This window comes from Myxocyprinus asiaticus, chromosome 2 (genome assembly GCF_019703515.2).
Source record: "Myxocyprinus asiaticus isolate MX2 ecotype Aquarium Trade chromosome 2, UBuf_Myxa_2, whole genome shotgun sequence".
Lineage (NCBI taxonomy): Eukaryota > Metazoa > Chordata > Actinopteri > Cypriniformes > Catostomidae > Myxocyprinus > Myxocyprinus asiaticus.
Window position 1 is genome coordinate 12,857,449 of NC_059345.1, and position 26,296 is coordinate 12,883,744.

Consider the following 26,296-nt stretch of genomic DNA (forward strand, 5'->3'; position numbering starts at 1 on the left):
TATGATCCCATGAGAATAAAGGGCACAGAAATGCTTCCATTGTGGACCTAAGTACAAGTTTAACAACATCCTACAAGCAGGGTTCCCACACTGTTCCCACCAATGGAGTTCCATGAGTTTTCCAGTTATTTGTGATTACTGGATAAGGATTTTTTTTTTTTTTTTTCAATCTTTTACATTTACACCAATTAATTAATTAATCATTCAGACCAATTTAAAACTGATTTAAAAGACAATTTGCCGATTTAATATTTTAGAGCAGAGAATAACGTAAAATTTTTTATATATATATATATATATATATATATATATATATATATATATATATATATATATATATATTCACTATAGAAATATTAATGACTTTTAAAGAATGCATTAAAATTATCTTCCCAGGCTTAGAAATCCCAGTTTTAAAATTCCCTGATATTGGGCCCTAGGGAATCGGTTTTATTTCTTTCCAAATTCAGTTTTATTTTTTTCCCCAAAGTTTTTTTTTTTTATTATTATTATTATTATTATTATTCCATGTTTTAAACTTTAAATCAATTTTATCATCAAAAAAAAGCTGTTCTAATTAAAATTAATTCATTGAATTTTAATCAAATAAAAAACAAAATAATTTTTCAACTTACCATAACATTATTTTTGTCAAATGAAGTGCTTCTATACAGATCCTCACAGCACATCCAAAACACAATACTGTGTTATTTTATTTATGTATTTATTTTTGTAAAATACAGTACTGCACAGCAGAACATCACACTTTCATTCAGTACAACAGCATTCTTGCTTGAGATATTTCTAAATATAAATGTAATTATTATTTAATTATTATTCTTATTATTTCTTACTACATTAAAAATTGCATTTTACTACACAGTAATAGAATATTCTTGTCATAATTTCTTCAATTTCACACGTCTAGTTAAATTGAGCTTTTATTTTGATGGAAAGCAGAATGAAGCAAAAAAAGAGGTTGCATGTTTTTGATGAAAGCTTTACACCTCCGGAAAAGCAAACATTCTCTGCCAACTATCTGCATTCAGATTTGACCTGTGTCTGGAGGCCAGGCTATTGTATGAAGCGTAGACCCATTGTAACATCCTCAAGTGATGAAGCCTGTGATGACCAACAGTCTCGGTCTTGCATCAGTGGACAAGACATTTCAACAACAAACATGCAAATTATTGTCTGGCACCTGTAGGTCTCCTAGTGCCTCAGATAGACAGTGAAGATAATCTTATCTTCATTTAGAAAAGCTCTGCAAGGACCCAGTGACCAAACAACAAATAATACCATTACAAATACACTCACTGAGCACTTTATTAGGAACACCTGTAGACCTACTTATTCATGCGATAATCTATTCAGTCAATTACGTGGCAGCAGTGCACTGCACAAAATCATGCAGATATGGGTCAGGAGCTTCAGTTAATGTTCACATCAACCATCAGAATGGGAAAAACAAAGTGTGATTTCGACCAAGGTATGATTGTTGGTAACTAACGGGCTGGTTTGAGTACTTCTGTATCTGCTGATCTCCTGGGATTTTCACACAAAACAGTCTCTCAGGGCTCCAGACTAAAAAATTACTAAGGAGTCATTGGCTCCTAAACTGAAACATTAAGGAGCCAAATGGCTGTTTTTAGTCACCAAATCACAGAATTGCTCCATTTAGATTGCTGTTCTGAAACAAGATAGAAAGCCAAAGGAACACGGCTGATAACCCATTAATCGGAGGTTTAATATACAGTATATATAGATGAGAAAATAAGTTGGATTCCCCTTTTGTCTCATAAATGTTCACACCCCTTTCATAATTTATACAAATATAATATAATATATATATATATATATATATATATATATATATATATATATATGCAGAAGATTAAAAAACTGGTACATACAAACCCTCAGTTCTTTTCAGGTGATTCATGAAAAAGACTCGGTTCAAAAGAGTCATTTGTTCACGACTCTCTCGAGCTGGGTTTGTTGTTGTGTACGGTGCAGCGAGCTAGTCGTCATCACAATAGAACGGGTGAAAACCTAGGGATGGGCATTTTGGTCATTTTGTCTACTCGAGTACTCGAACTAATTACTCGAGTACTTGTCGAGTACTCGAGGGGTAATTACATGTTCATTACTGTATATATATATATATATATATATATATATATATATAAACATGTCAGACAAACATCTATGCTGCTGCATTGTGGCTTGGTGTTCCAGTGTATCATCTATTCATTATTATAGGCTGTTATAAAATAATGTTACAAAATGTACAAAAGTTTCAAAATATGATGCATCATATTTTATCATTATGTGAAGATTCGCTGTCCAACTCTGAAAGAATGTGCCAAACTCACATCTGTCAGATCTTCCTTCAGGTTACCTTAGTAATCTTAGTAAGCATGCACCAGTTTTTTTAGTGACTGTCTGAACCGTCTATTTTCAAACAACAGGAGACGCCATAACCATTGCGTTTTTAATATGCGTGTTAAATTGAAGTTCAGTTTGAAGACGCTGCATTGTGTTCCATTTAGCTGCGCTCTGTCTAGCTCTGTCTAGCTGTTTGAAACACTCACCTGCTGTATATGCGTTGCTTCAGCACATTGAGTCCACTGCCACATGCACCTGGTGTGTGTGTGTGTGTGAGCCCCAAATGTTCACTCTTGTGAGGAAAGTCGCGATGCTCTGTATTGTTGTTGCTGTGATTCATGAAGCGTTCCATTCAACTCGGAGAGTCTGAATTTCCACCCTTCAACAGGGGAAAGTGCAACGGAATGACACTTTATATTGGACATCTAACTTGGAAACTCGTGCAGAAATCTTCAGCTCCCATTTCGTCGAGATGCAGGTGCATGTTACAGTCAGTGACAAACATTTACTTTTATTAAATAATATCCATTAACGAGTCAAAATTCTTACATGAAATGATAATAAAACGTGTTTAGCAAACGTTTTGCAGAGACAGGCGTTCAAAACACGGTTAATTACACTCTTTTGATTATCATAACGACAGCATTGCATTGTATCAGTTTGGTTGCTATGAGACGTTTCTGACAATCAATGTGCCCCTCAAAACCACAACATAATCAATATTAAAAATAAGCTCCCTCTTTGTTTGTGTTTAGTTGTCAGACAATTATCACTGGAATTCGAATGAAGTGAAAAGTCACACCATGCGTGATCACTATTGATCATCGTTTTCATGATCGATCATTGCTGCCATGTCCGAGTACCCGAGTACTCGAGTCCATCACTAGTGAAAAGCGGCGCGAGACACACTGGTGTGCACCCTAAAGATGTATTCAATAACTCACAAGATGATATCTGACGAAACCGCATATGAACGCACACAACCTGACTGTCGCCAGTGGCGACTAGATTTTAAATTATTGTTGCAATCAATTATTTTTGGTCGCATTTGCGGCCATTTTAGTCGGAAGGAAATGCCTTGTTGAAGAGAGAGGTCAATGGAGAATGGCCAGACTGGTTCGAGCTGACAGAAAGGCTACGGTAACTCAGATAACCACTCTGTACAATTGTAGTATGAACCGAATAGCAGAATAGCATCTCAGAATGCACAACACGTCGAACCTTGAGGCGGATGGGCTACAACAGCAGAAGACCATGTAGGGCACTTTATTAGGACCATGGTGTTCCTAATTAAGTGCAAAGTGAGTGTAATACCATTGTGTTAGATAGCGCATATGTCTTGTCAACCTAAAATCTAAATCTGCATATGGTCTTTTTTTTTTTTAATCCAAATCTTTAAAAAAATAATAAATAAATACAAACCATTGTTCAAAACTGCTCTGAAACAGTAATATTTGAACCTATTTGGAACAAAGGTCTCCAAGAGGCCAGAAAGATCAATAACAACAATTTAAGCTTCAAACACATTATGCTTTAGTCTCATGAGATGCAAATACAGTGAATATAGCTAATCTAGCTAGTCCTTCCACCTTAATCTCTAATGTATAAAAATATGCCTTCATTAAAATAACCGGTCTCCCAAAAATTAAACTGCTGCCATTATTTTTTCACTTTCATGTCATTCCAAACCCCTATGGCTTTTTTTCTTCAGTGGACACACAAAACATGAAACTTTGAAGAATATCGTGCCCACTATTTTCTCTAATTAAAGTGAATGAGAACTGGGGCTGTCAAGCTCCAAAATGTAAAAAGTATCATAAAAGAGTACTGTTTGTCTTTTACACTACATTCTTAACCACCTTAAATTCACCTTCTTTATTTCATGGAAACAGAAAATCATAGGCCTTTGGAATGATCTGAGGGCAAGTTAATGATGACAATTTTTTTTTTCTTCCCTTTTCTCTCCAATTTGGAATGCCCAATTCCCAATGCGCTCTAAGTCCTCGTGGTGGCGTAGTGACTTGCCTCAATCCGGGTGGTGGAGGACGAATCTGCCTCCGCGTCTGAGACCGTCAATCTGCGCATCTTATCACGTGGCTTGTTGAGCACGTTACCGCAGAGACGTAGCGTGTGGAGGCTTCACGCTATTCTCCGCGGCATCCATGCACAACTCACCACGTGCCCCACCGAGAGCGACAACCACATTATAGCGACCACGAGGAGGTTACCCCATGTGACTCTACCCTCCCTAGCAACCGGGCCAATTTGGTTGCTTAGGAGACCTGGCTGGAGTCACTCAGCATGCCCTGGATTCGAACTTGTGACTCCAGGTGCGGTAGTCAGCGTCAATACTCGCTGAGCCCCCCCGACAATTTTCATTCTTGGGTGAACTATAACATAACATAAAAAAATAAAAAAAACTTTCTTTTTTTTTTTTAAATGAACTGCCATTAGTCACTTATTTCTTAAATACAGTACACAAAACTACATTTTGTTTGTAAAGAATATTTTAAATATGTTTTTGTGTGTGTGTGTGTGTGTGTGTGTGTGTGTGTGTGTGTGTGTGTGTGTGTTCTAACTTATTTTACTTTTTACTTGATTGCTTGATTATACTTTGGGATGGTGTCAAGGGATTCCCTATTGTTCTTATTTTACAAGTGGATAATCTCTTGCCAAGTTACAACTGTGAAAGTTTAAGGTAATCAAACAACTATTCAAGAACATTTAGCAGATTTTCTGAAACTTGTCCCAGTTTACCGCTCTACAGTCACTAGGTGTGCTTTGCGGAGGACAGCTCATTCCAGGTGTAGCTTTCAACACAAACACAAGCTCTACAACTGAGCTCACATAAAAAGACAGCTGCACACACAATAGCCATTTACAACAGAAATTACTATGAAGCAGACTTGTTCCAATTCCAAATGCTAAGCCACAATGTTTCAATGTTGGGCGGACACTTAGTAACTTTCCTAAAGCAATTTAGAGGATATTTAAGGTGAGGTACAGCAGTAATCATTAAATGGCAAAACAGTTTTTCAACAATTGTAGTTCCAAGCATAATGGCAGTGTGAGAGTTCCAGCAAGCTGCAAAGCCAAAATACAAAAGAAAAAGAAACTATGGCACAAAATAAATGCTGAAATTTGTAGATATAAGTTTGCTATATATAAAGTCCCAAAAAGAAGAAAAAAAATAGAATTAAAAATTTCTTAAAGTATTATTGACCACTTACAGAAATAAATAAAAAATAAAAAGTGCAGGCAATTAAATTGCGGATGATTTAACAAGGTTTTTAAATGGAGAGCTTCTTCTAAACACTGGTAAAGCGTGGCACAATAAACCTGCTGACCCCAAATATATGTGAGGAAAGGGTTTCCCACACCAGGTTAAGGGAAGTTATTGATTTTCAGGGTCAGAGAAGGTTGAAAGTAGCAGTAGGACTCCAGACACAGATAGCCACAGCCCGGTAATGCCACATCCAATCACAACCTCTCCACAGGAGAAACCTCCCAAAGAAAACATCATGCTAAGTGACAAGACTGCTGGGTCTACTACAGCCCTCAACACTGCAAACTTCTCTGCAAATGGTGGTTTGGTTATGGCAACAGGACTAAAGCAATTAATGAAGCTTAAGTTTAGTTTGCACATTGTAATGTTTGCACATTGTAATGTTGATACTTCCTGTACAGCGACTGAGAACTTGACACTGCTGAATTTTAATTAGAGTTCTCATTCAAGGGGACCTTCTTACAAACTTCAACCCAGTTACCACACGTACATCTCTGAGATGTCTGTTTTAGATCTTTTCCTCTGGAAAGCATAACATCTGCTAAACACCAGATTTACAAACATTCTAATTCATTAGCATCTCAAAGACATCTGCTGGATGTCTTATTGACATCCAAGAGGAAATTTCTTATAGACATATTGCAGATGAGCAAACAACCTAAAAAAATATGTCTTCCAGATGTAAATAAACATCAAATAGACATCTGGGTGATGCACGTGCTTTATCAGGGAAAGCTTAACCAAAACAATAACCACCACCTTAACTGATTGTATTTTCAATCTAAGCTTCATGATCAAATGTCTACACATTATAAGCCTTTAAAAACAGGAATTAACTTTCATACACACCTAAATCAAGGCTTCAACAGTGGCTACGTTTACATGTACACCAATACTCTGATTACTGCAATATCGGAGTATAAGGAATAATTAGATTAAGATGTTTACATGATTTGAGAAACCTCTACAATCCAGTTTACATGCTACTTGTCAATACTCTGATTATTCGCTGAGAATTGTGATGTTTTAATGCTTTTTTTAAATAAAATAATTACAAAAAACATCTTGTTGCAAATATGTATCTTTAAATACAGCTTGGCATAAGGAAAATTAGTCTTTTTGAACGATTTTTTAAAAGAACCGGTTAATAGGAGTCATTTTCAACTACACTGGATGCGCTGTCTCTTTTGATACACTAAAAAGAATCGGTTCATAAGAGTCATTTGTTTGTCGGATTAGGATGCGCTGTCTGTTTTGATTCACTAAAAATAATCGGTTCATAAGAGTCATTTGTTTGTCCGACTACACTGGATGCGCTGTCTCTTTTGATACACTAAAAAGAATCGGTTCATAAGAGTCATTTGTTTGTCGGATTAGGATGTGCTGTCTCTTTTGATTCACTAAAAATAATCGGTTCATAAGAGTCATTTGTTTGTCCGACTACACTGGATGCGCTGTCTCTTTTGATACACTAAAAAGAATCGGTTCATAAGAGTCATTTGTTTGTCGGATTAGGATGCGCTGTCTCTTTTGATTCACTAAAAATAATCGGTTCATAAGAGTCATTTGTTTGTCCGACTACACTGGATGCGCTGTCTCTTTTGATACACTAAAAAGAATCGGTTCATAAGAGTCATTTGTTTGTCGGACTAGGATGCGCTGTCTCTTTTGATTCACTAAAAAGAATCGGTTCATAAGAGTCACTTGTTTGAATCTGAATACACATGCTGGATCTTGTTGTGCTCTGCCCATGAGGACAAACTCATCTGAAAGATGTACTTGCCACTATTTTGTGGTATACAGTCTTCTTTTATCTCACCAACATTCAATTCAGACTGCAAACTGACTTTTGAAGAGGTATTAGGTAGGCCAGCAGGGGGTGCTCACCCGGCGGGCTGTGTGGGTCCCAATGCCCCAGTACAGTGACGGGCACACTATACTATAAACACTGTCCTTCGGATGAGACATTAAACCGAGGTCCTGACTCTCTGAGGTCATTAAAAATTGCACTTCTCCTAAAGAGTAGGGTTGTAACCCCGGTGTCCTGGCAATTCCTCCCATTGGCCCTTCTCAATCATGGCCTCCTAATAATCCCCATCCATTAATTGGCTTTATACCTCTACTCTCTCCTCTTCACCAGTAGCTGGTGTGTGGTGAGCTTACTGGTGCACTATGGCTGCCGTCGCATCGTCCAGGTGGGTGCTGCAAACTGGTGGTTGTTAAGGAGAGTCTCCTGTTCAATGCTTTGAGTGTAGTGTCAGAAAAGCGCTATATAAATGTAACCTTCATTCATAACATTAATTTACAACTCGGGAAAATAAGTTATTTTGCCGTGGGGCAGTCGATTCTGCAATTGGGGAGCACCACTGCTGGAAAACAGTGCAAGAAACTGCCGTTTCGCATGAAGCCGAGAAGTAAGTGCAGCTTCTGTTTCGTGATGTTTTTGAACCTGTGCTTGCACGTAACATCATCTGTCTGCAGCACTGGCACAGGTGCGCTTTGGTTAGAGTGGAAGAAATACGATTAAAGCGTTTACATGCCAGTATAAAGCAATTAAAACAGGAGTACTCCACATATCTTACTGCACTTATCATTACTCTGATTATTAGCATAATCGCAATATCACAATATTCTCTTTACATGAGCAACAGTTGAATCGCAGTATTGCCTTAATCGCATTGTAATCGCATTATGAGGGTGCCATTTGTTTATATTCCCCCTGGTCAAAGTCTTTGCTTTTACATTTGCTCTTTCAGTGCAAACTCAGCACAGCCATATGAAGAAAAATGAAAGTACCATTTAGGCTTTTAGACATGCCTGACATCCATCTCTGAAGACACCGTCACGTGGTCTGCTTTTTTGTTTAGACCCTAGTCTCAGCCCACAGTCTGTGCTCCTACCTGACGTAACATGGTTTAATCCATGTCTTCTGAAGCAATCCAATTGGTTTTGGGTGAGAAAACTAATTTTTTACTGTACACCTTGCCATTGTAGTCTCTTGGCACGATTATGATTTTAAGATCGATTACACTTCCTAGTGCTTGGCGCATGCGCAGAGTGCTAGATGGCGCTAGGAAGTGTAATCGAGCATGGAATCGTGATCGCCAAGGAGACTGCAGATGTCAAGATTTATAGTAAATAAATGAGTTACATTTTGGTCTGTTCTCACTCAAAACCAAGTGGATCGCTTCAGAAGACATGAATTAAACCACTGGAGTCTTATGGATTACTTTTATACTGCCTTTATTTGCTTTAAAGTTTTGGTGCACTACAGAGCTGAGATATTCTTCTAAAAATCTCCGTTTGTGATACACATCTTAGATGGCATGAGGGTGAGTAAATGATGAGAGAATTTTCACTTTTGGGTCAACTATTCCTTTGAAAAGCAATGCACAGCACAGCATTCAACCTAAATCAGCTTTTTGTCAGACAATTAGTGCACAACTGAACATAAACCATAATCACATTTTTTGAATAATATTTTTTTTATTTATTTTAAATATGTATTTTTCTATAAGAATGTTTTGCATTCCCCCCCAAGTAGCAGATATGTGCTACATATGACTGAAGTAGATAGAAAAACACTACTTTGAACAGACTTTAAGCTATAAGGTATTCATAAACATCAATTAACAACTTCAACCCATGGGCCTTAATTTGATATACCAAAGTGCATGACATGAGAAGTTAGGTTGACCCTTTTTTTTCTTTAGCAGGGCTGTAATAACTAGTAAAAAGAACTACATGTAGATATCCAATAGGCTAATACTGTTAATTCTGATGTTAAATGGGGTAATGCATGGTAGATGGGTGTTGACTTACAGTGAGACTGTCCTGTTGGGAAATGATTCTGGAGATGGCACTTGATGAAGTTCCATATTACTGCAGGCCACTTTCCTGTCCAGTGTGGCCCCAGACGGGGAGCTTTTCCCTGCATTTCTGGAGCGTTCGTCATATGATTTACATTCAGATGATCCTGCAGAGCTCGCGCCTCGAAGCAGCACAAAAGCCAGGAAAAGGACGCAAGTAGCGCCCACCGACATTACTCCTTTCTTCGTTGAAATTCACAAGGCAAGAAGGGGGTTAAATTAGCATATAGCCCAGAAGCTTTACGTTGTTGTTGTTGTTTTTAACTAAACGCGCCCTCTCGATCTTTGCGACAAATATTCGTCAATAGCCATCCAAATAAATAGTCAGAGACACTGGTCAGCACTCTCAAGTCATGGTCATAATACTGACTCAACACAATGGTAACGATAAGTATTTTTATGATTTAATATGTCCAGTCCGAAAAGAAACGGTCGAATATCCTCCTTTGTTTTCCATCCCTTCTTCTGTTTTCAATATCGGTCGATTGTCCAGTAGTTTCCGATGTTTTCTACGCGAAGAAGCAGACCCGCTGATAAAATATTACTTAAACTCGCTACATTTTCTTTGTCGCCCGTCAAAGTGGAGATTTCGCTCCTCCACTACGAGACAGCTGCAGCCATCCCAAGATAACAATCTCACAACTCAAGGAAATCTGATCACATAAACTTTTTTTTTTTCCCCTGTGGGCAATGCCCATTTGGCTTGCCACAGTGGGTTCAAATTAAAGCGAAACAATTGCGATGTTGTAGTTATTCTATAATTCCCTAAAACGGATCGTTAAACTCGATATCTCCACATGACGAACAATAAAACCATTATTGTGAAACTGGAGGCTTAAAGTTATTTTTCACTTTGGGATGTGTTCCTATAGGCTTTCGTATAGCTGCCGGTCAAATCTGTAAAGATGCTGCACGAAACATACAGGAGAAATGTATAATCTACAGCCAAGAAGTGCGATCCTTGCAGTCGGTCAGATGGTAAATCCGTGAATACATTCAGTGCAGCTGAGTCCATTGAGAAGTGTGTTTTCTGAGCCCCAGGCTCCATGTTCCATTTCCTCCCCTGACGTCATCATCATAGGTTTGGTCTATATTCCAGTGCCTGCTGCTCCAGCCAACCCTGATCCAACAACACTGCTCCAGTCTGGTTGAATTTGAGTTGTAACTGAGTTAAAGCTGTGGAAAATCGTCATCGTCATTTTTAGGAGACAACTAACCCAATTTGTACTGACGTTATTGAAAGGAGTTGCTGTTTTTTTATTTTTTTTATTTTTATTTTTTTTACATTTGTGAGAGATATTTTCTGAAGATCTGTAAATAGTAATCTAATGTATTTGATGTACAGTGTATAGGATTGTTTAACTTTTCATAATAATAATAATAATAATAATATTAAAAAACAGCATTTCAGCTCAGAAAATTTACTTTAGATAAAAAGCACTCTAGACTTGGTTGCATTTGAGAAGTTTAATTTAGCTTAAACTGTGATGTGTTTCAGTAATTAGATGTGTAGGAAACAGTTTTCTGAAGGTATGTAAAGCAATCTGAATAATGAATAATTGGCGTGACATTCATTTTTGTGTCCTGATCTATTAAATGATTTAAAAGAAAATATGTTACAATTGCAGTTCACTCAAAACAGTGACTTGAATACACCTTTTCTATGGTGAACATGCTTTCAATTACTGAGTTCAAATTAATTTTGCAATATTTGTCTTAATTGTCACTAAAACATGTCTACAGACAATAAAATTAAAAAAAAAAGTAAAAATAAATGTTGGCATCAGTAGTGCAGAATAATGTTTTATTAATAATTCTTTAAAAAGTAACCTGTAAAACAATTTCATTTTAGATTTAAAATTACATTTTATTTATTCATTTATTTATGTATTATTTAACATTTAAAAAAATGTGTCCACCGAATTAGTCACATGGTGTAACCAACATATAGGTAGCAATTTTGTTGTTATGTGCAAAAAAAAAAAAAAAAAAAAAAACGGGAAAAAACATTATTTTGTCATGTCATTAAATATCGATATTTTGACTTATGAAAAGGCACATTTTGTTCAGGTCATATAGTGTAACATTGAGAAAACTTCATGGTATTCTTGACTCAAAAATTCATGATATTTGAAAAAATAAATCACATTGAAACTTTTTAAATTAATTATTAAGCTGCATGTATTCAATGTGCAAGGAAACTATTTTAATACCTTTTACTTGATGTTTACACCACATGACATTTGTAAAGTCATGAAATACATTTTCGTTGTAGAAAATTCTAAAAGTGTTTTTTTAATCTATACAATTTACATGGACTCAAAGATTACATTTCTACAAACTTGACACGTGTTTTAAACTAGATTTTTAAAAGATTGCTAATATATATCCCCGTGGACAACTTTATTTGTTCATGACCCATTTTCTGAAGATGGAAACGTAGTCATATGGTAATTTCCGGGGCAGTGGCAGGGGCAGGAAAATGTAGCAAGGGGCAGTGGTGGCTCAGCAGTTAAGGCTCTGGGTTACTGATCAGAAGGTTGGGGATTCAAGCTCCAGCACTGCCAAGATGCCACTGTTGGGCCCTTGAGCAAGGCCCTTGACCCTATCTGCTCCAGGGGCACTGTATCATGGCTGACCCTGCACTCTGACCCCAGCTTAGCTGGGATATGTGAAAAAAAGAATTTCACTGTATATGTGCAAATGTGTGATAAATAGATTAAATTATAATTATTATTATTTCTTTGGTGTATTATTTAATCATGAAAAAAAAAAAAAAGAATTTAAACAAAAATAATCACTTCTCAAAAAATAAAAAGGTATTTGTCAACTACCCAAAAACATAGTAAGCAAATTACCCACTTCTGAAGTAGTGCATGAAAAAAGGACATCCAGTTCCTTTAAGGTAACGGCTTCCCTTTACAAAACCACACAACAAAATGCATCACAATAGTAATGGATTCTTGACCCATTGTGTAAGTGCTCATTTGTTTTTGTGGCCCTCACAAAAGACTCTTCACACTGCATTACAAACAAGTTCAGACTGGCTGCTTGTAAAAAAGGTATAGACGGACCAGTGCCTTATGTGCAGTGTTTGTGAATTGAGTGGAGCTGATTCCTATGGGATCATAAATCTTTCTCATATGTTATCATTATGATCAGGACAATTTAGAAGGTGTGTGTGGAGAGAACAGAACCTCATACAGGTCAAAGGTCTTTGTCCTTGGGCAGTTTTCTCTTTCAGTAGTATTTGCTTTTCACACTCTCACACTCTGAAGTCTCTTTTGAAACTTGAGAGTTGGCAAACTCTAGCATGGTTATGCCTTAAAATCTGATAATTAATACGTTTTTATTGAAAAACGTCACAAATGTAAATAAACGATTTTTTTTTACATGTCAGATTTTCAATAATTTAGTCTGAAACTTCTACAGGCCATTTTAAACGTATAAAAATATAAACCAAAAACGTATAAACCTTTCTAAAAAACAAAAGCCCTAACAAAAACGTGGCTAACTGGGTTTGCGTGCGCGATGACGTCACGCGCAGAGCGTACTGACGCTCAACACGTACTTTGAAACGCCACGGCGCTTTAATCGAAAGTAAAGGCATAAGTGAATATCTGTATTAAATTCACTCGCTTTAAGAGTGCGATAACGTTGTTTTCCTCACCGTCGTTGTTTAAAAAAATGTCTGCTTTTGATGTCAGCGTATTTCCAAGCGACTTTGCATGGGGAGCTGCGACAGCTGCTTATCAAATTGAAGGTAAAATGTATAGTAGTGTTTACACTATTCACACTAACTTGACACTAGAGGTCCGGTTTACAGTAGTGTCATAGGTTATACTGTTAGTAAAACCTGTTTATGTACTTTATTTTCAGGACTGTCTCATCAACAATTGAATTGGTACTACTACTACTAGTAGTAGTAGGAGTAGTTGAATTCTCTACTCCAGGGTTTTCAAACTTTTTGATGCACAGAGCCCCCAGCTATGATGGTCTCCTTGTAAAGGACCCTCTTCTTAAAATGGAAAGACATCTATTTATTTTCATGTGGAAATGCCTACGTATTTGTACTTTGGACAGTGAGAAAAACATAGTAAGCATGGTATTATAAAGACAAAATTAAATAATAGTCTTTTATGTTGCCATTTGACTAAATCCACAAGCTATTACAATTAAAAGTTGTGTTTATTATTATTATTATTTATTTATTTTGTTCTCTGAAATTTTCAAAGGATCCCCTTGTAACTCTTGGTGGCCCCCTGGGGGTCCCTGGACCCTAGTTTGAAGACCCCTAGACAGTGAAGGAAAAGTATTTAACAAGTGCCCAGCATACATGAGAACTCCTTTGATACTTTTTAAACAGCATTTGGCTACCTTATGAAATTGGTTCAGAGAATGTGCAGAGCTGTAATCTAGGCAAAGTATAATATAGTTTAGATTTTTTATATATATATATATTTTTGGTCACTAAGTAATTCCCATTCTTTCATTTGTGTCATTTCATAGCATTGATGTCTGTATTATTATTCTAAAATGTGGAAAATCGTTATAATAAAGTATGAACATGCACGTTTAAACATGTGACTGGTAGTGTAATTAAGGCCTAAACTTTACTCGGGCTTCATTTACTTTCTTAAACTATTTTGCAGGGGGCTGGAATCTGGATGGTAAAGGCCCTAGCATATGGGACACATTCTGTCATGCCAAAGGGCAGGTGTTTGAGGACCAGACAGGAGATGTAGCCTGTAACAGCTATCAGCTCTGGGAAAAGGACCTGAAATGTATCCAACAACTTGGACTCACACATTACCGTCTGTCCATATCCTGGTCACGGCTCCTTCCTGATGGGACCACAAATCATGTAAATCCAAAAGGTGCTTCCGATGAAATTACACCTTTAGTTTCAAATATCAAAACCAAACTTTTCTTTAATCTGTGCAAATTGGATTTGAACTTAATTTCTGCGATTAATAGTTGACTGTTTAAGGCATTAAAAAAAAAAACAATTAATGCAGTATCCATTTTTTTTTTTTTATCACTTCCTGTGGCTAAAATTGGCATATTTAAATTTCCAGGCAGTAAACGCTGGACTCTGTTGCATATCCTAGCACAGAAACTGATTGTGTTGCAGCAGTGCATGCTTATTCATAACGCGCGGCATATGTCCTAGGAATAATAAACACGGGAGTGGATTTACTGTACAGAGAATGGAGACTTCACCCGCAAGTGGTGGGCAAGCTGCCATATCTCTTTGCATCCCCTGAAAACGCTCACTCACTGTGAAAAAAAACAAACAAAAACGTACGAGTGACCCATCGTGTGCGTGATAGAGATTGAACGGCAGCCAGAGAAAATAATAGTTTTGAGATTTTAAACTTCAGCAAATTATACTTCAGCATTCAATTTGTTTTATATCTGTATGTATAGTGTGTAATAATGCATTGGCAATGTACACTTATGTTTCTCTTGCCAATAAAGCTTGATATGAATTGAATTGCCCATTTGATGCTATTATTTAAAAAAAGTCCACTGGAAAATGCTAAAGATTTTTCCCAACTTTTAATTACAGCATGTCTTTACAATATACAATACAATATGATTTTATGGCATTTATACATATACTTGTATCAAAGATTTATACCTATAAAAATGTGTCTAATTAACACAAAAAAACAAATCATTTTAACTTTCATATTAAATAATTAATGACTAACCAATTTCTTGTAAGTTCTTTGAGACAAAGTATAAAGTAAATATATGTATGATTATATTTAATGTACCATGAACCATGATTAATTGCAATGAATCCCAGAAAAATGTGTAATTAATTAGTTAAATTTTTTAATCGATTTACAGCAGTTGTTAAAAATATTAATAATATGAAAATGGGTGACAATAGAAACAGCAAATAATTAACAATAAGTAAAAAGGCCTATTCTATACTTTTTGTAGTTAGAGGGCACCTAAATCCAAATAAATAAAGTTGGCACATAATTAGTTTACCTCTTGTAACCTATATTAAATAATGTTTTTACACGGCTCTCTGGAATACATGATTCTGATTGGTCAATTGTGACCATTAAATTGACTGACCAAGGTAAACGATTAATCTAATTTCCATTTATTTGTATTGTCTATTTATTTATGTGTTTGACATATAGCTGTGCGGGGTAATGTACAATCAGCCGGTCATTATCTCAAAACAAAGCAAATAATATTTTGTTATAATGACTATACAAGTTACTGTATATAATGTAGAGGTAGACCGATATATCAGTTTTACCGATTAATCGGTGCCTATAGTTGCTTTGTGGCACTATTGGTTATCTGCAAAAATCTATGCTGATAGTTTTTTTTATTTTTTATTATTCCTTCATGTTCCTCTGAAAATGTGAGGGCATGCACAGAAAAATGTGACTATATAAAAATGTCCTTCATCAGCACATATATTGTGTCTCCAACTTTATATTGTGAATAACAATAATAAATAGGCTATTTATTAAATTGACTAAATATTAAATATAAAGCTTTGTAACTGAGGCAAGTCTACTGCATTTTAAAATAATAGTCCCTGCTGAGTTTCAGTCATGTTTAGTGTTAAAAGTCCCACATTATGCACCCAGTCTTCTTTTTTTCTGGTTATTATTGGGATTTTGGTTGAAAAATATACTACATCTGGGATTTTATTAATTTTGGACTCTGACCCCTGTGTCTGCGCTGACTAAGAAAATGTTGTAACATACTATGAATTGATTTTAAAAACTATCGGTCGATTAGTCGGTAATCGGCCATTTCCACCACCTAAGTTATTGGTATCGGCAAAATCCACTATCGGTCAACCTCTAATATAATCCCTTACATATTTACTGAAATTACTGCCCTAGGTATTTGACCCTTATTTTGTAACCCTTAGGTGTGGCGTATTATAACAAAGTGATCGACGACTTGACTACTTGTGATGTTACCACCATGGTGACATTGTACCACTTTGACTTACCTCAGGCCTTACAGGATCGTGGCGGATGGAACTCAGCAGAGATTGCAGACATCTTTGAAAGTTATGCCAGGTTTTGCTTTAAGACTTTTGGGGACAGAGTGAAGCTCTGGATCACATTGAATGAGCCTTATGTTTGTGCCAAGCTAGGCCATGAGGATGGCATTATTGCCCCTGGGATTAAAGAGCCTGGAATATCTGCCTACTTAGCTGCTCATAACATGCTGCGTGCCCACACCAAGGCCTGGCATAGTTATAATGCTGATTTCAGACATTTACAAGGAGGGCAAATATCGCTTGCCCTTAACAGTGACTGGACAGAGCCATTGGACCCTGGTTGTCCTAAAGACGTAGCAGCCACAGAGCGATACAAGGCCTTCACTTTGGGGTGGTTTGCTTGGCCCGTGTTTTGCACAGGGGATTACCCAGAGTCTATGAGATCAAGGATTGAGGCTAAGAGCTTGGAACTGGGATACAACCAAGGCTCACGGCTACCACACTTCTCCAAGAATGAGCCCTTGCCTCTGGGTACTGCGGATTTCTTTGCGCTGAACTACTACACTTCTCGAAAAGTCAAAGATTGGAATAGTGCTTGTAAAAACAGTGAGCTCAGTTTTAAATGCGACCAAGGTGCAGAAGGGGTTGTTGATCCTTCATGGCCCATATGTGGGGTGCACTGGCTGGCTGTTGTGCCTGATGGATTGCGGAAGTTGTTAAAATATATAAAGGTACCTTAATTTAGGTGCAAATTCAAAGACCTGCTCTACCATCCCTGTACTCTTTTATCGAGAGTTATAATTATTATGTTGGTTTTGATACATCAATATACTGTATGTTTCCCTATTAACATTTGAATTTATTTTTCAGGACACTTATACCAATCTGCCCGTTTATATCACAGAAAATGGCTTTTCACAGATGGGGCCTGTTCAAATAGAAGATGTTGACCGGTGCTATTTCTATCAGGACACTCTGCAAGAAGTTGGCAAAGGTGCTTTCTTATTAGTTAACACTACACAAGGTATACTAAAGTAAATCTAGGTAGACTTTTTTTTTTTTTTTTGTTAGACTTCATTCATAGTACAATTATAATTTTTTTATCTTAAAACGGCTATAGTCATGAAAATAGAAATTCCAGTCAATCATTCCTTGTTACTTTGCGAAGAAAATATCATTATTATAAATCAACGGAGCTCTGTTCTTAGGCTGATATGGGTAATGTGCTTGTTTTTCAGCTATCAGTCAAGATGGAGTGAATGTAAAGGGATATTTTGCCTGGTCACTAATGGATAACTTTGAGTGGATTGATGGCTTCAGTGTGCGCTTTGGCTTGTTTCATGTGGATTTTGCCACACCTGAGCTGAAACGCACCATTTACCGCTCTGGTAGAGAGTATGCAGCTGTTATATCCAAACATCGCACAGAGACCAAGTCAAAGAATGTTTAGCAATTACTCACAAACTAAATCAGCATTTTGATTACACATTGATGTTATCATGAAGAAATTTTATCAATAAATTATAAGTAAAATTCAGTAATTCTATTGTGAAAAAAGTAGCATTATTGCATCCTAAATAATGTTGATTAGCCTACCTTTTGATCTGCAATATCAAAAATGTGGTTACCCTTTTGTAGCTACAGCGATGGTTGTTGTGCAATTTAGTGGGACATTTGAACCTATTTTGTGTAAGCGATTTGATCACACCAAAATCATGTTAGCAGGCATAACATGCTATACTTTTGAAACAGTGGATATTTTAACATTTATGATTGGCCCCATTTACTTCTATTGTAAGTGCCTTACTCTAACCCAGATTTGTGCTTTTTTTTTTAAAGGAGGGACAAGTCGTATTTTTTATTTTTTTTTGGGGGTAAACAGTATTATGCAACAAATGCTGTCGATGGAGCTTAACTTGTATTGAACCTGGAATATTCCTTTAATATCTTTGGTTGAAGCCTCTTGAATGTTTTAGCTTGAAGGAAAATAAGTGCTACAGTATGTATGACTAAACAGTATGTTTCTCTTCTGTTGTAAGACTTGTGTAATTTCCTAATATTTTCTCTATGATAGTTCATCTTTGGATACTTCTCATAACCTAAACAAAAACTAAAACCTTTTTGAGCTCAATGAGAATGGATTACCTTTTCATGTAGTATTTAAAAACTGTACAGATTACAAATTAATGGAGTCACATTTTTATTTAACCAATCTTACAAAGTTAGACAACAATGGAACTCATTAGCATAATATAAAATAACTGAATAATGTATCTGCTAAAAAAAAAAAGAAAAACAATGCAGATAATTGGTTTTTAAGAATGCTGAGAGAAAGACAGATGCGTTATCTGCTGTAGAGTGGCTTTCCCCACCGTAGAATTTTTGTACAAAGAAAAAAGCACAGAAATAAATGTATAAACAGGAGCAAATATTCAAATATGTTTACATATGAAGATAGATTGATGAAGACTTGCGGTATGACTCTGCTCTTCTTCTTTTCATCATCATAGAACAATATTACATATACAGAGGGTGCCAGCATCCTGTCTCTGTGATTTGTTGACATGCACTGCCTCTGTGTGGTTTAAAATGGTATTAGAGTTGGAACAGCTTTTTAAGCTGGTTTATTTTGCTTGTGCCATTTTTAAATGTATATGTGACAAACAAGATATGTGAAACGTGACTCCTACAGTGTCTGTAGGCATTGCACAGACCTATATAAAGGAGTAAACTGAGACCCATGGTATTAATGTAACATTATGTGGTAATATTACATAAGGCAATGTAATGCGTATGCAAAATAGCATTTCGTGAACTAGATTGCACATACAGTTGCTGTTGGGAATGGTTATGCAGGTTGGAATATACTGAAATATTAACATTTTAATTATTGTCTTTTACAGATTTTCAATGAGTGAGTGGAATATTCAGCTTTTATCATTGGCGAGTTTATGTGTTATAACCACACTTCAATATGAGGGCACAGAACAGTATGGATGGACTTCAGATTGGAATATTGAAATATTAACATTTTAATTATTATCTTGTACAGATTTTTAATGAGTATGTAAGTGGAATATTCAGCCTTTATTGTTTGAGAATGTACGTGTTAAACAATGATGGAAGCTATTTTTAACCACACTCCAATCAGGGTGGCAAATAAAGAAATATGTAATACTGAAAGTTGCAGACTCTGAATTAGTGCAATTAATTGTAGCATTTAATCATGTTCACTGATGGACAATTGTACTGATGACAAATTAATGAAGGAGGCACATTTTTATTTGACCAATCTTAACTGTTACATTTTGACAGACCTTATGAAATATTCAGCAATAATGGAACTCATTAGCTTAATATAAATTAACTGGATAATTTAGCTGCTAATTAACTATTTCCAATGTGAATTATATTGGGAACTTGTGTCCTTGTCTCAGCAGAGCATCCTGCAGTTCTCATTCTCTCTGAAAGAATGTGATAATTGATGTGGCTCCAGTGTTGGTGGAAGCCCATCAGGTTATAAAAGACAATCCCAGAGAGACTAACAGAGACTTAGATAGGAGGACAACCTGGGAGATAAAGGCAGTCTCGATATATGGACCACATAAAAGAACATTAAACAAAGTGTGTATGAGAGAGAGAGAATCCATTTCACAGTGCTTCACCTACCTAAATGTCATCTTTTTAAAACAGATACTAAATTCAAAACTATTATGATGATGCTAGAGTCCGCTTTTAGAGTTTGTAACTTTCATTCACTGCAGAATCACAATACGTCTATTTGGGCCTGCTGGAAATAACTACATTTTTGAGGTGCAACAGAAGTCACATACCTTGATGAATAGATGCATACTCTTTCTTTAGTGAAATATACACTCACTAATAATAATTGGATGATTATGCATTTTAATTTCATAACAAAATTCCATAAAATGTTACTGAGCAATTAAAAAAATAAAATAAATAAACTACACAATTCAATTTGATAGCATTTTGTTATGAAATAAAAATGCATAAAACAAAAAATAGGCTAAAATCGTTTTTAAAAAACGGATTATTTTGTGCTGGAATAGTCAAATGAGGACTTGATCTTACAAAACATCAAAAGCTCAACTGTGGCTGACTGTTTCGATGAAAGAATAATCAGACCATTTACTGAAAAAAGAATCAAATGAATGTGACAGGACTGAGATCCTCCACTGTAAATTCCCTTTGGGTTTGAATCCAGTGAGTCTCATACAGGCATTTGACCTTTAGATATTTTTGTATATTGTGACCATGGAGAACTATGAAAGCCCATTTCTGCCACATAAAAAAAAAAAAAAAAAAGTGCTTTGTTAAATCAAAATTATTAGATAGAAACTCATTGTGAGACAAAAAGTTATAATTATGAGATACTAAAAGTAGTATTTTTTATTTTTAATATCATAATTTTGATTTAGTATCATTTTTACTTACCAAAATTTTAAGATAAAAAGTAAATTATGAGATTAAATATCATAATTATGACTTTTTATCTCAAAATTTTGACTTTGATATCATAATTATGATTTAGCATCTCATAATTTTGATTTAGTGTAATCATTTTTACTTTTATCTCGTATTCATGACTTATTTCATACTTTCTACTTTTTATCTCAAAATTATAACTTAGCATCTCATAAATATGACTTAGCATCTCATAATTTCGACTTAGTATCTCATAATTGACTTTTTATCTCATAATTATGACTTTGTATCTCATAATTTTGACTTTTTATTTCAACATAATTACTTTTATCTCATAATTATGACTTTATCATAAAATTATGACTTTGTATCTCATAATTTTGATTTAACAAAGCACTTTTGTTATGTTGCAGAAATGGGCTCCCATAAATGCAGTTCGTATTAAAAAATAGCAACAAACAGACTGTTAGCTTGTGTCCGTAAGTATACAAATTCTTATCAAGTGTGCACAGTAATCATGTCAGTTTTAAGAGCTTTACAGAAAACAGTGCCTTAAAAAAACTCCAGTGAGCAAGACAACACCACAAGATGTTTAGATAGATTAGGAAGAAACCTTAGGAATCAAACTTGGTGTGTGTTACTACAGAAGGCAATTGGTGTGCCAATTGTGACTGTTAAGCTGTGATTTATTATGTAGGTTCAATTAGACCCATGACAACCACACTGTATCTTCAAAAGTAACAGCTTGGAAGGGCAATCTATGTGAGATAGTGTATGTGAATGCAAAGCTAATGTGTTTGAGATTGTCATATTAATTATTTTAGTATTTAGAGGTAAATTAAGGGTAATCACACAGCATGAAAAGCTATTTTCAAGGAAATATAAAATATAAAGTTATGTAAGAGACAGGCAAGAAAGTAAACCCTCCTCTACTTTGTGACATTCAATCGAGTGACTACAGCCTATTTGAAATGAAGTGAATGGGAACCCAAATGGCACAATTATAAGGGATTTGCCATTTCTGCTGCCATGAGGACTGTACTTTCAGCAACCAGTTCAGTGTGGCATGTACATTTTCAGTTCCATTTAGTCTTGAATAATAGGCACTCACTGTGAACTGTCATCATCTGAGTGGCTGAAAAAGGCCTCCCCGGGGCCCAAATAATGACAGGATTATATTCTCAATTGATACAGCTGAGTCTTTGTTTGTATAAGAACTCTTAAAAAAAAAAAAAAAAAAAAAAAAAAAACATTAAAACCCCTTTATCAACTTTAAACCAAAGGCTGCAAAGACTATTGCACCAGTAGCATTGTGCATTTTTAGAGAAAAATCTTCAAATGGTGGAATTCATCCCTTCATGCATGGCATTTGCAAATCATCAAGTCAAATTCTCCTATGGCATCTGTTCATAATAAAACCATCCTAAATTACTCGTCACAGCCTTAAAGGGATAGTTCGTCCAAAAATGACATTTCTGTTATCATTTACTCACCCTCATGCTGTTCCAAAACAGTTTGACTCTTTGGAACACAACATATATTAGGCTGAATGTTAGTGACTGACAGTCTCAATCACCATTCAGATTCATTGTATGTAAAAGAATATGCAACGTGGCACTGCTCTATCCCAATGATGTGAAATACTCAAACGGACTGACTATTCTATTCTGAGTCTATTGGCATGCAGGTCCGTACAGGTAAGCGACAGTCATCCATACGGCTGACACATGGAGCTATCAGCTCAGACAGTGACTGATGGCACCGAGTGGGGCACTGGGAGTGATGCCATGCCGGAAGAGGTTGTCCTGCGCCCACCCATGGCAGATAAGAGATGGATACCACCATGGTTTGGGAGCTCTGTGGTGGATGGAAGTCTGTGTGGCTAAACCTTAAAAATAGATATCGGGGAGAGTTTGAATTACAGCCTCTCATGTTCAGATGTGATGGATTGGGGGGTGGTATGGTGGTATGGGAGCAGTGGAGAATGCCCAGCAGAGTGTACCAGCTGTTGCAGTTTGGTACTTTGGTAAGGACGGCATGTGGCGTCTGACGTGTGATAAAATATGTGACCAGTGAAGCCCACAATTCAGGAGCTTTGGTAAAACACATTGTTTATCTTTTACCTTCACAATTAATCAATGTGTGTGTTTTTTTTATTATTTTTTTTTTTTAATTTTTTTATCCTTAACCCCTCGAAGCACTTATCAGTAGCTCTCAACTTTACATACATTTTGATTTACTTTTTAAGATTTTAATAAAATCCATCATCCACTCACAAGATTTAAATTAAATTTAGATCTAAAAATTAGGGACTGACAAAATGACAAAAGTGATTTTCCACCATCAGCCCACAAGGCTCTGAACACGGTGAGTAATGGTTCCAGTAGCATTTCCACTAGAACACAGTTTGGTACGATAACCAGTGTTGGGTGTAATCTAATTACAAAGTAATTATTTACTGTAATCTAATAACTTTTTATAAAAAAAAAAGAAAAGAAAATGGTAACACATTACATTTAAGATTTTGTAATCAGAATACATTTACTGGCTTACAGTTACTGGAACCGCTTCAGTGACATGGCGACTCACGATTGGTCACTTGCTCAGTCAGTCTATTCACATCCTGATTTTGCAGCACCACACTGGGGAAAGAAACCATAAATGTGCCAGCAAGCCCGGATGGTAGAACAGCACAGTTACATGTGAACTGTTCAGCCTGATGGTGGAAAAGCACCTGAAATTTATATTTTGAAGCACTGTAAAGATGCTTTGGATAGAGGCAGCAACCAAATGCATTAATGTAAATGTAAAAGTGACCATTTTCCGAAAGTACTTGAAGAGGAATGTTTTCTGTTTCAGTTACCCCCTTTTATTGACTTGCCACTTTGATCAATATGGACAGGATCAACTATGTCACTAATAGGAATCCTTGTTCTTAAATAATTACAGGAAAATTACCATGAAAAGACAACCTAAAAGAACATGTTCATATTTGTAAATCCTATTCCAAATGAGGTGTAGAACAGTGATAGGGTATCGTCTCTGGTTTGTCAGATGGTTGGTCAGTTTACCAAAATTTTATTTGACTGTGATCTAGGGCAGTTTCTATGTATTTATGGTTGATAAGGATGACATTTTTTAAGTTGTCAAATGGGCCTAAACATGTCACAACACTTTCATGAGAGCGAATTGAGATCTATGAAGAACCCAATTAGGGCAAAACATATTACAAATGTGATGTAACAACATTATGAGTTGCTATTCAGTTCAGCGCTTAAGATCTACCCTGCACCATCCCAGAACTATGTATATGCAAAAGAAGCATGTGTGATGCATAAATATCTGCTGTACTCTGTTGAGTCACCTCTATAGGAGTGAGAAAATACCCCAGAGACAGTGTGCAATCAACATTCTGTCCTCGTCCTTCACATTCTCTTTTGCTTATCGCTAGCAGCTACCACTTTATAATCCAGGATTGCTTACCTGCCAGCCAACCCATGCAGTGTATAGCCATGTCCTACCCACTGACCATGTCAGATGTATATAGTTTTTCATATATGTACTTTTTTTTAAATATATATATATATATATATATATATATATATATATATATATATATATATATATATATATATATATACAGGTGCATCTCAATAAATTAGAATGTCGTGGAAAAGTTCATTTATTTCAGTAATTCAACTCAAATTGTGAAACTCGGGTATTAAATAAATTCAATGCACACAGACTGAAGTAGTTTAAGTCTTTGGTTCTTTTAATTGTGATGATTTTGGCTCACATTTAACAAAAACCCACCAATTCACTATCTCAACAAATTAGAATATGGTGACATGCCAATCAGCTAATCAACTCAAAACACCTGCAAAGGTTTCCTGAGCCTTCAAAATGGTCTCTCAGTTTGGTTCACTAGGCTACACAATCATGGGGAAGACTGCTGATCTGACAATTGTCCAGAAGACAATCATTGACACCCTTCACAAGGAGGGTAAGCCACAAACATTCATTGCCAAAGAAGCTGGCTGTTCACAGAGTGCTGTATCCAAGCATGTTAACAGAAAGTTGAGTGGAAGGAAAAAGTGTGGAAGAAAAAGATGCACAACCAACCGAGAGAACCGCAGCCTTATGATTGTCAAGCAAAATCGATTCAAAAATTTGGGTGAACTTCACAAGGAATGGACTGAGGCTGGGGTCAAGGCATCAAGACACAGACATGTCAAGGAATTTGGCTACAGTTGTCGTATTCCTCTTGTTAAGCCACTCCTGAACCACAGACAACGTCAGAGGCATCTTACCTGGGCTAAGGAGAAGAAGAACTGGACTGTTGCCCAGTGGTCCAAAGTCCTCTTTTCAGATGAGAGCAAGTTTTGTATTTCATTTCGAAACCAAGGTCCTAGAGTCTGGAGGAAGGGTGGAGAAGCTCATAGCCCAAGTTGCTTGAAGTCCAGTGTTAAGTGTCCACAGTCTGTGATGATTTGGGGTGCAATGTCATCTGCTGGTGTTGGTCCATTGTGTTTTTTGAAAACCAAAGTCACTGCACCCGTTTACCAAGACATTTTGGAGCACTTCATGCTTCCTTCTGCTGCCCAGCTTTTTAAAGATGCTGATTTCATTTTCCAGCAGGATTTGGCACCTGCCCACACTGCCAAAAGCACCAAAAGTTGGTTAAATGACCATGGTGTTGGTGTGCTTGGCTGGCCAGCAAACTCACCAGACCTGAACCCTATAGAGAATCTATGGGGTATTGTCAAGAGGAAAATGAGAAACAAGAGACCAAAAAATGCAAATGAGCTGAAGGCCACTGTCAAAGAAACCTGGGCTTCCATACCATCTCAGCAGTGCCACAAACTGATCACCTCCATGCCACGCCGAATTGAGGCAGTAATTAAAGCAAAAGGAGCCCCTACCAAGTATTGAGTACATATACAGTAAATGAACATACTTTCCAGAAGGCCAACAATTCACTAAAAATGTTTTTTTTATTGGTCTTATGATGTATTCTAATTTGTTGAGATAGTGAATTGGTGGGTTTTTGTTAAATGTGAGCCAAAATCATCACAATTAAAAGAACCAAAGACTTAAACTACTTCAGTCTGTGTGCATTGAATTTATTTAATACACGAGTTTCACAATTTGAGTTGAATTACTGAAATAAATGAACTTTTCCACGACATTCTAATTTATTGAGATGCACCTGTATATATATATATATTAGAAGTTGTTTGTAGTTTCCATATTGTATATTAAGCAATTGCTGACTGTAGTTATGTATTCATGATCTGGTCACACTTTATA

General features: G+C 36.2%; 2 protein-coding genes across 4 annotated transcripts in view; one reads left to right on the forward strand and one right to left on the reverse strand.

The window, feature by feature from the left end:
* Positions 1–10,690, reverse strand: part of LOC127450738 (adhesion G protein-coupled receptor A3-like) — a 58,681-nt gene extending 47,991 nt beyond the window's left edge. The window contains exon 1 of the mRNA XM_051715066.1: positions 9,497–10,690. Coding sequence (XP_051571026.1) covers positions 9,497–9,717 — 221 coding nt within the window. The 5' untranslated portion in view covers positions 9,718–10,690. The remainder of the gene's footprint in view (positions 1–9,496) is intronic.
* Positions 10,691–13,101: 2,411 nt separating this feature from the next.
* LOC127450916 (cytosolic beta-glucosidase-like) lies at positions 13,102–19,712 on the forward strand. 3 transcript variants are annotated; one of them, XM_051715412.1, is made up of 5 exons: positions 13,102–13,306; positions 14,196–14,420; positions 16,460–17,268; positions 17,408–17,531; positions 19,441–19,712. In XM_051715412.1, exons 1-5 carry the CDS (start codon positions 13,231–13,233, stop codon positions 19,449–19,451), a joined length of 1,245 nt encoding a protein of 414 aa, XP_051571372.1. In that variant the 5' UTR covers positions 13,102–13,230; the 3' UTR covers positions 19,452–19,712. The 3 variants fall into 3 exon arrangements, with proteins under 3 accessions (XP_051571372.1, XP_051571355.1, XP_051571362.1); XM_051715395.1 differs by lacking the exon at positions 19,441–19,712 and adding an exon at positions 17,776–18,078 and having other exon boundaries at positions 17,408–17,561; XM_051715402.1 differs by lacking the exon at positions 19,441–19,712 and adding an exon at positions 17,776–18,078.
* Positions 19,713–26,296: the final 6,584 nt, after the last annotated feature.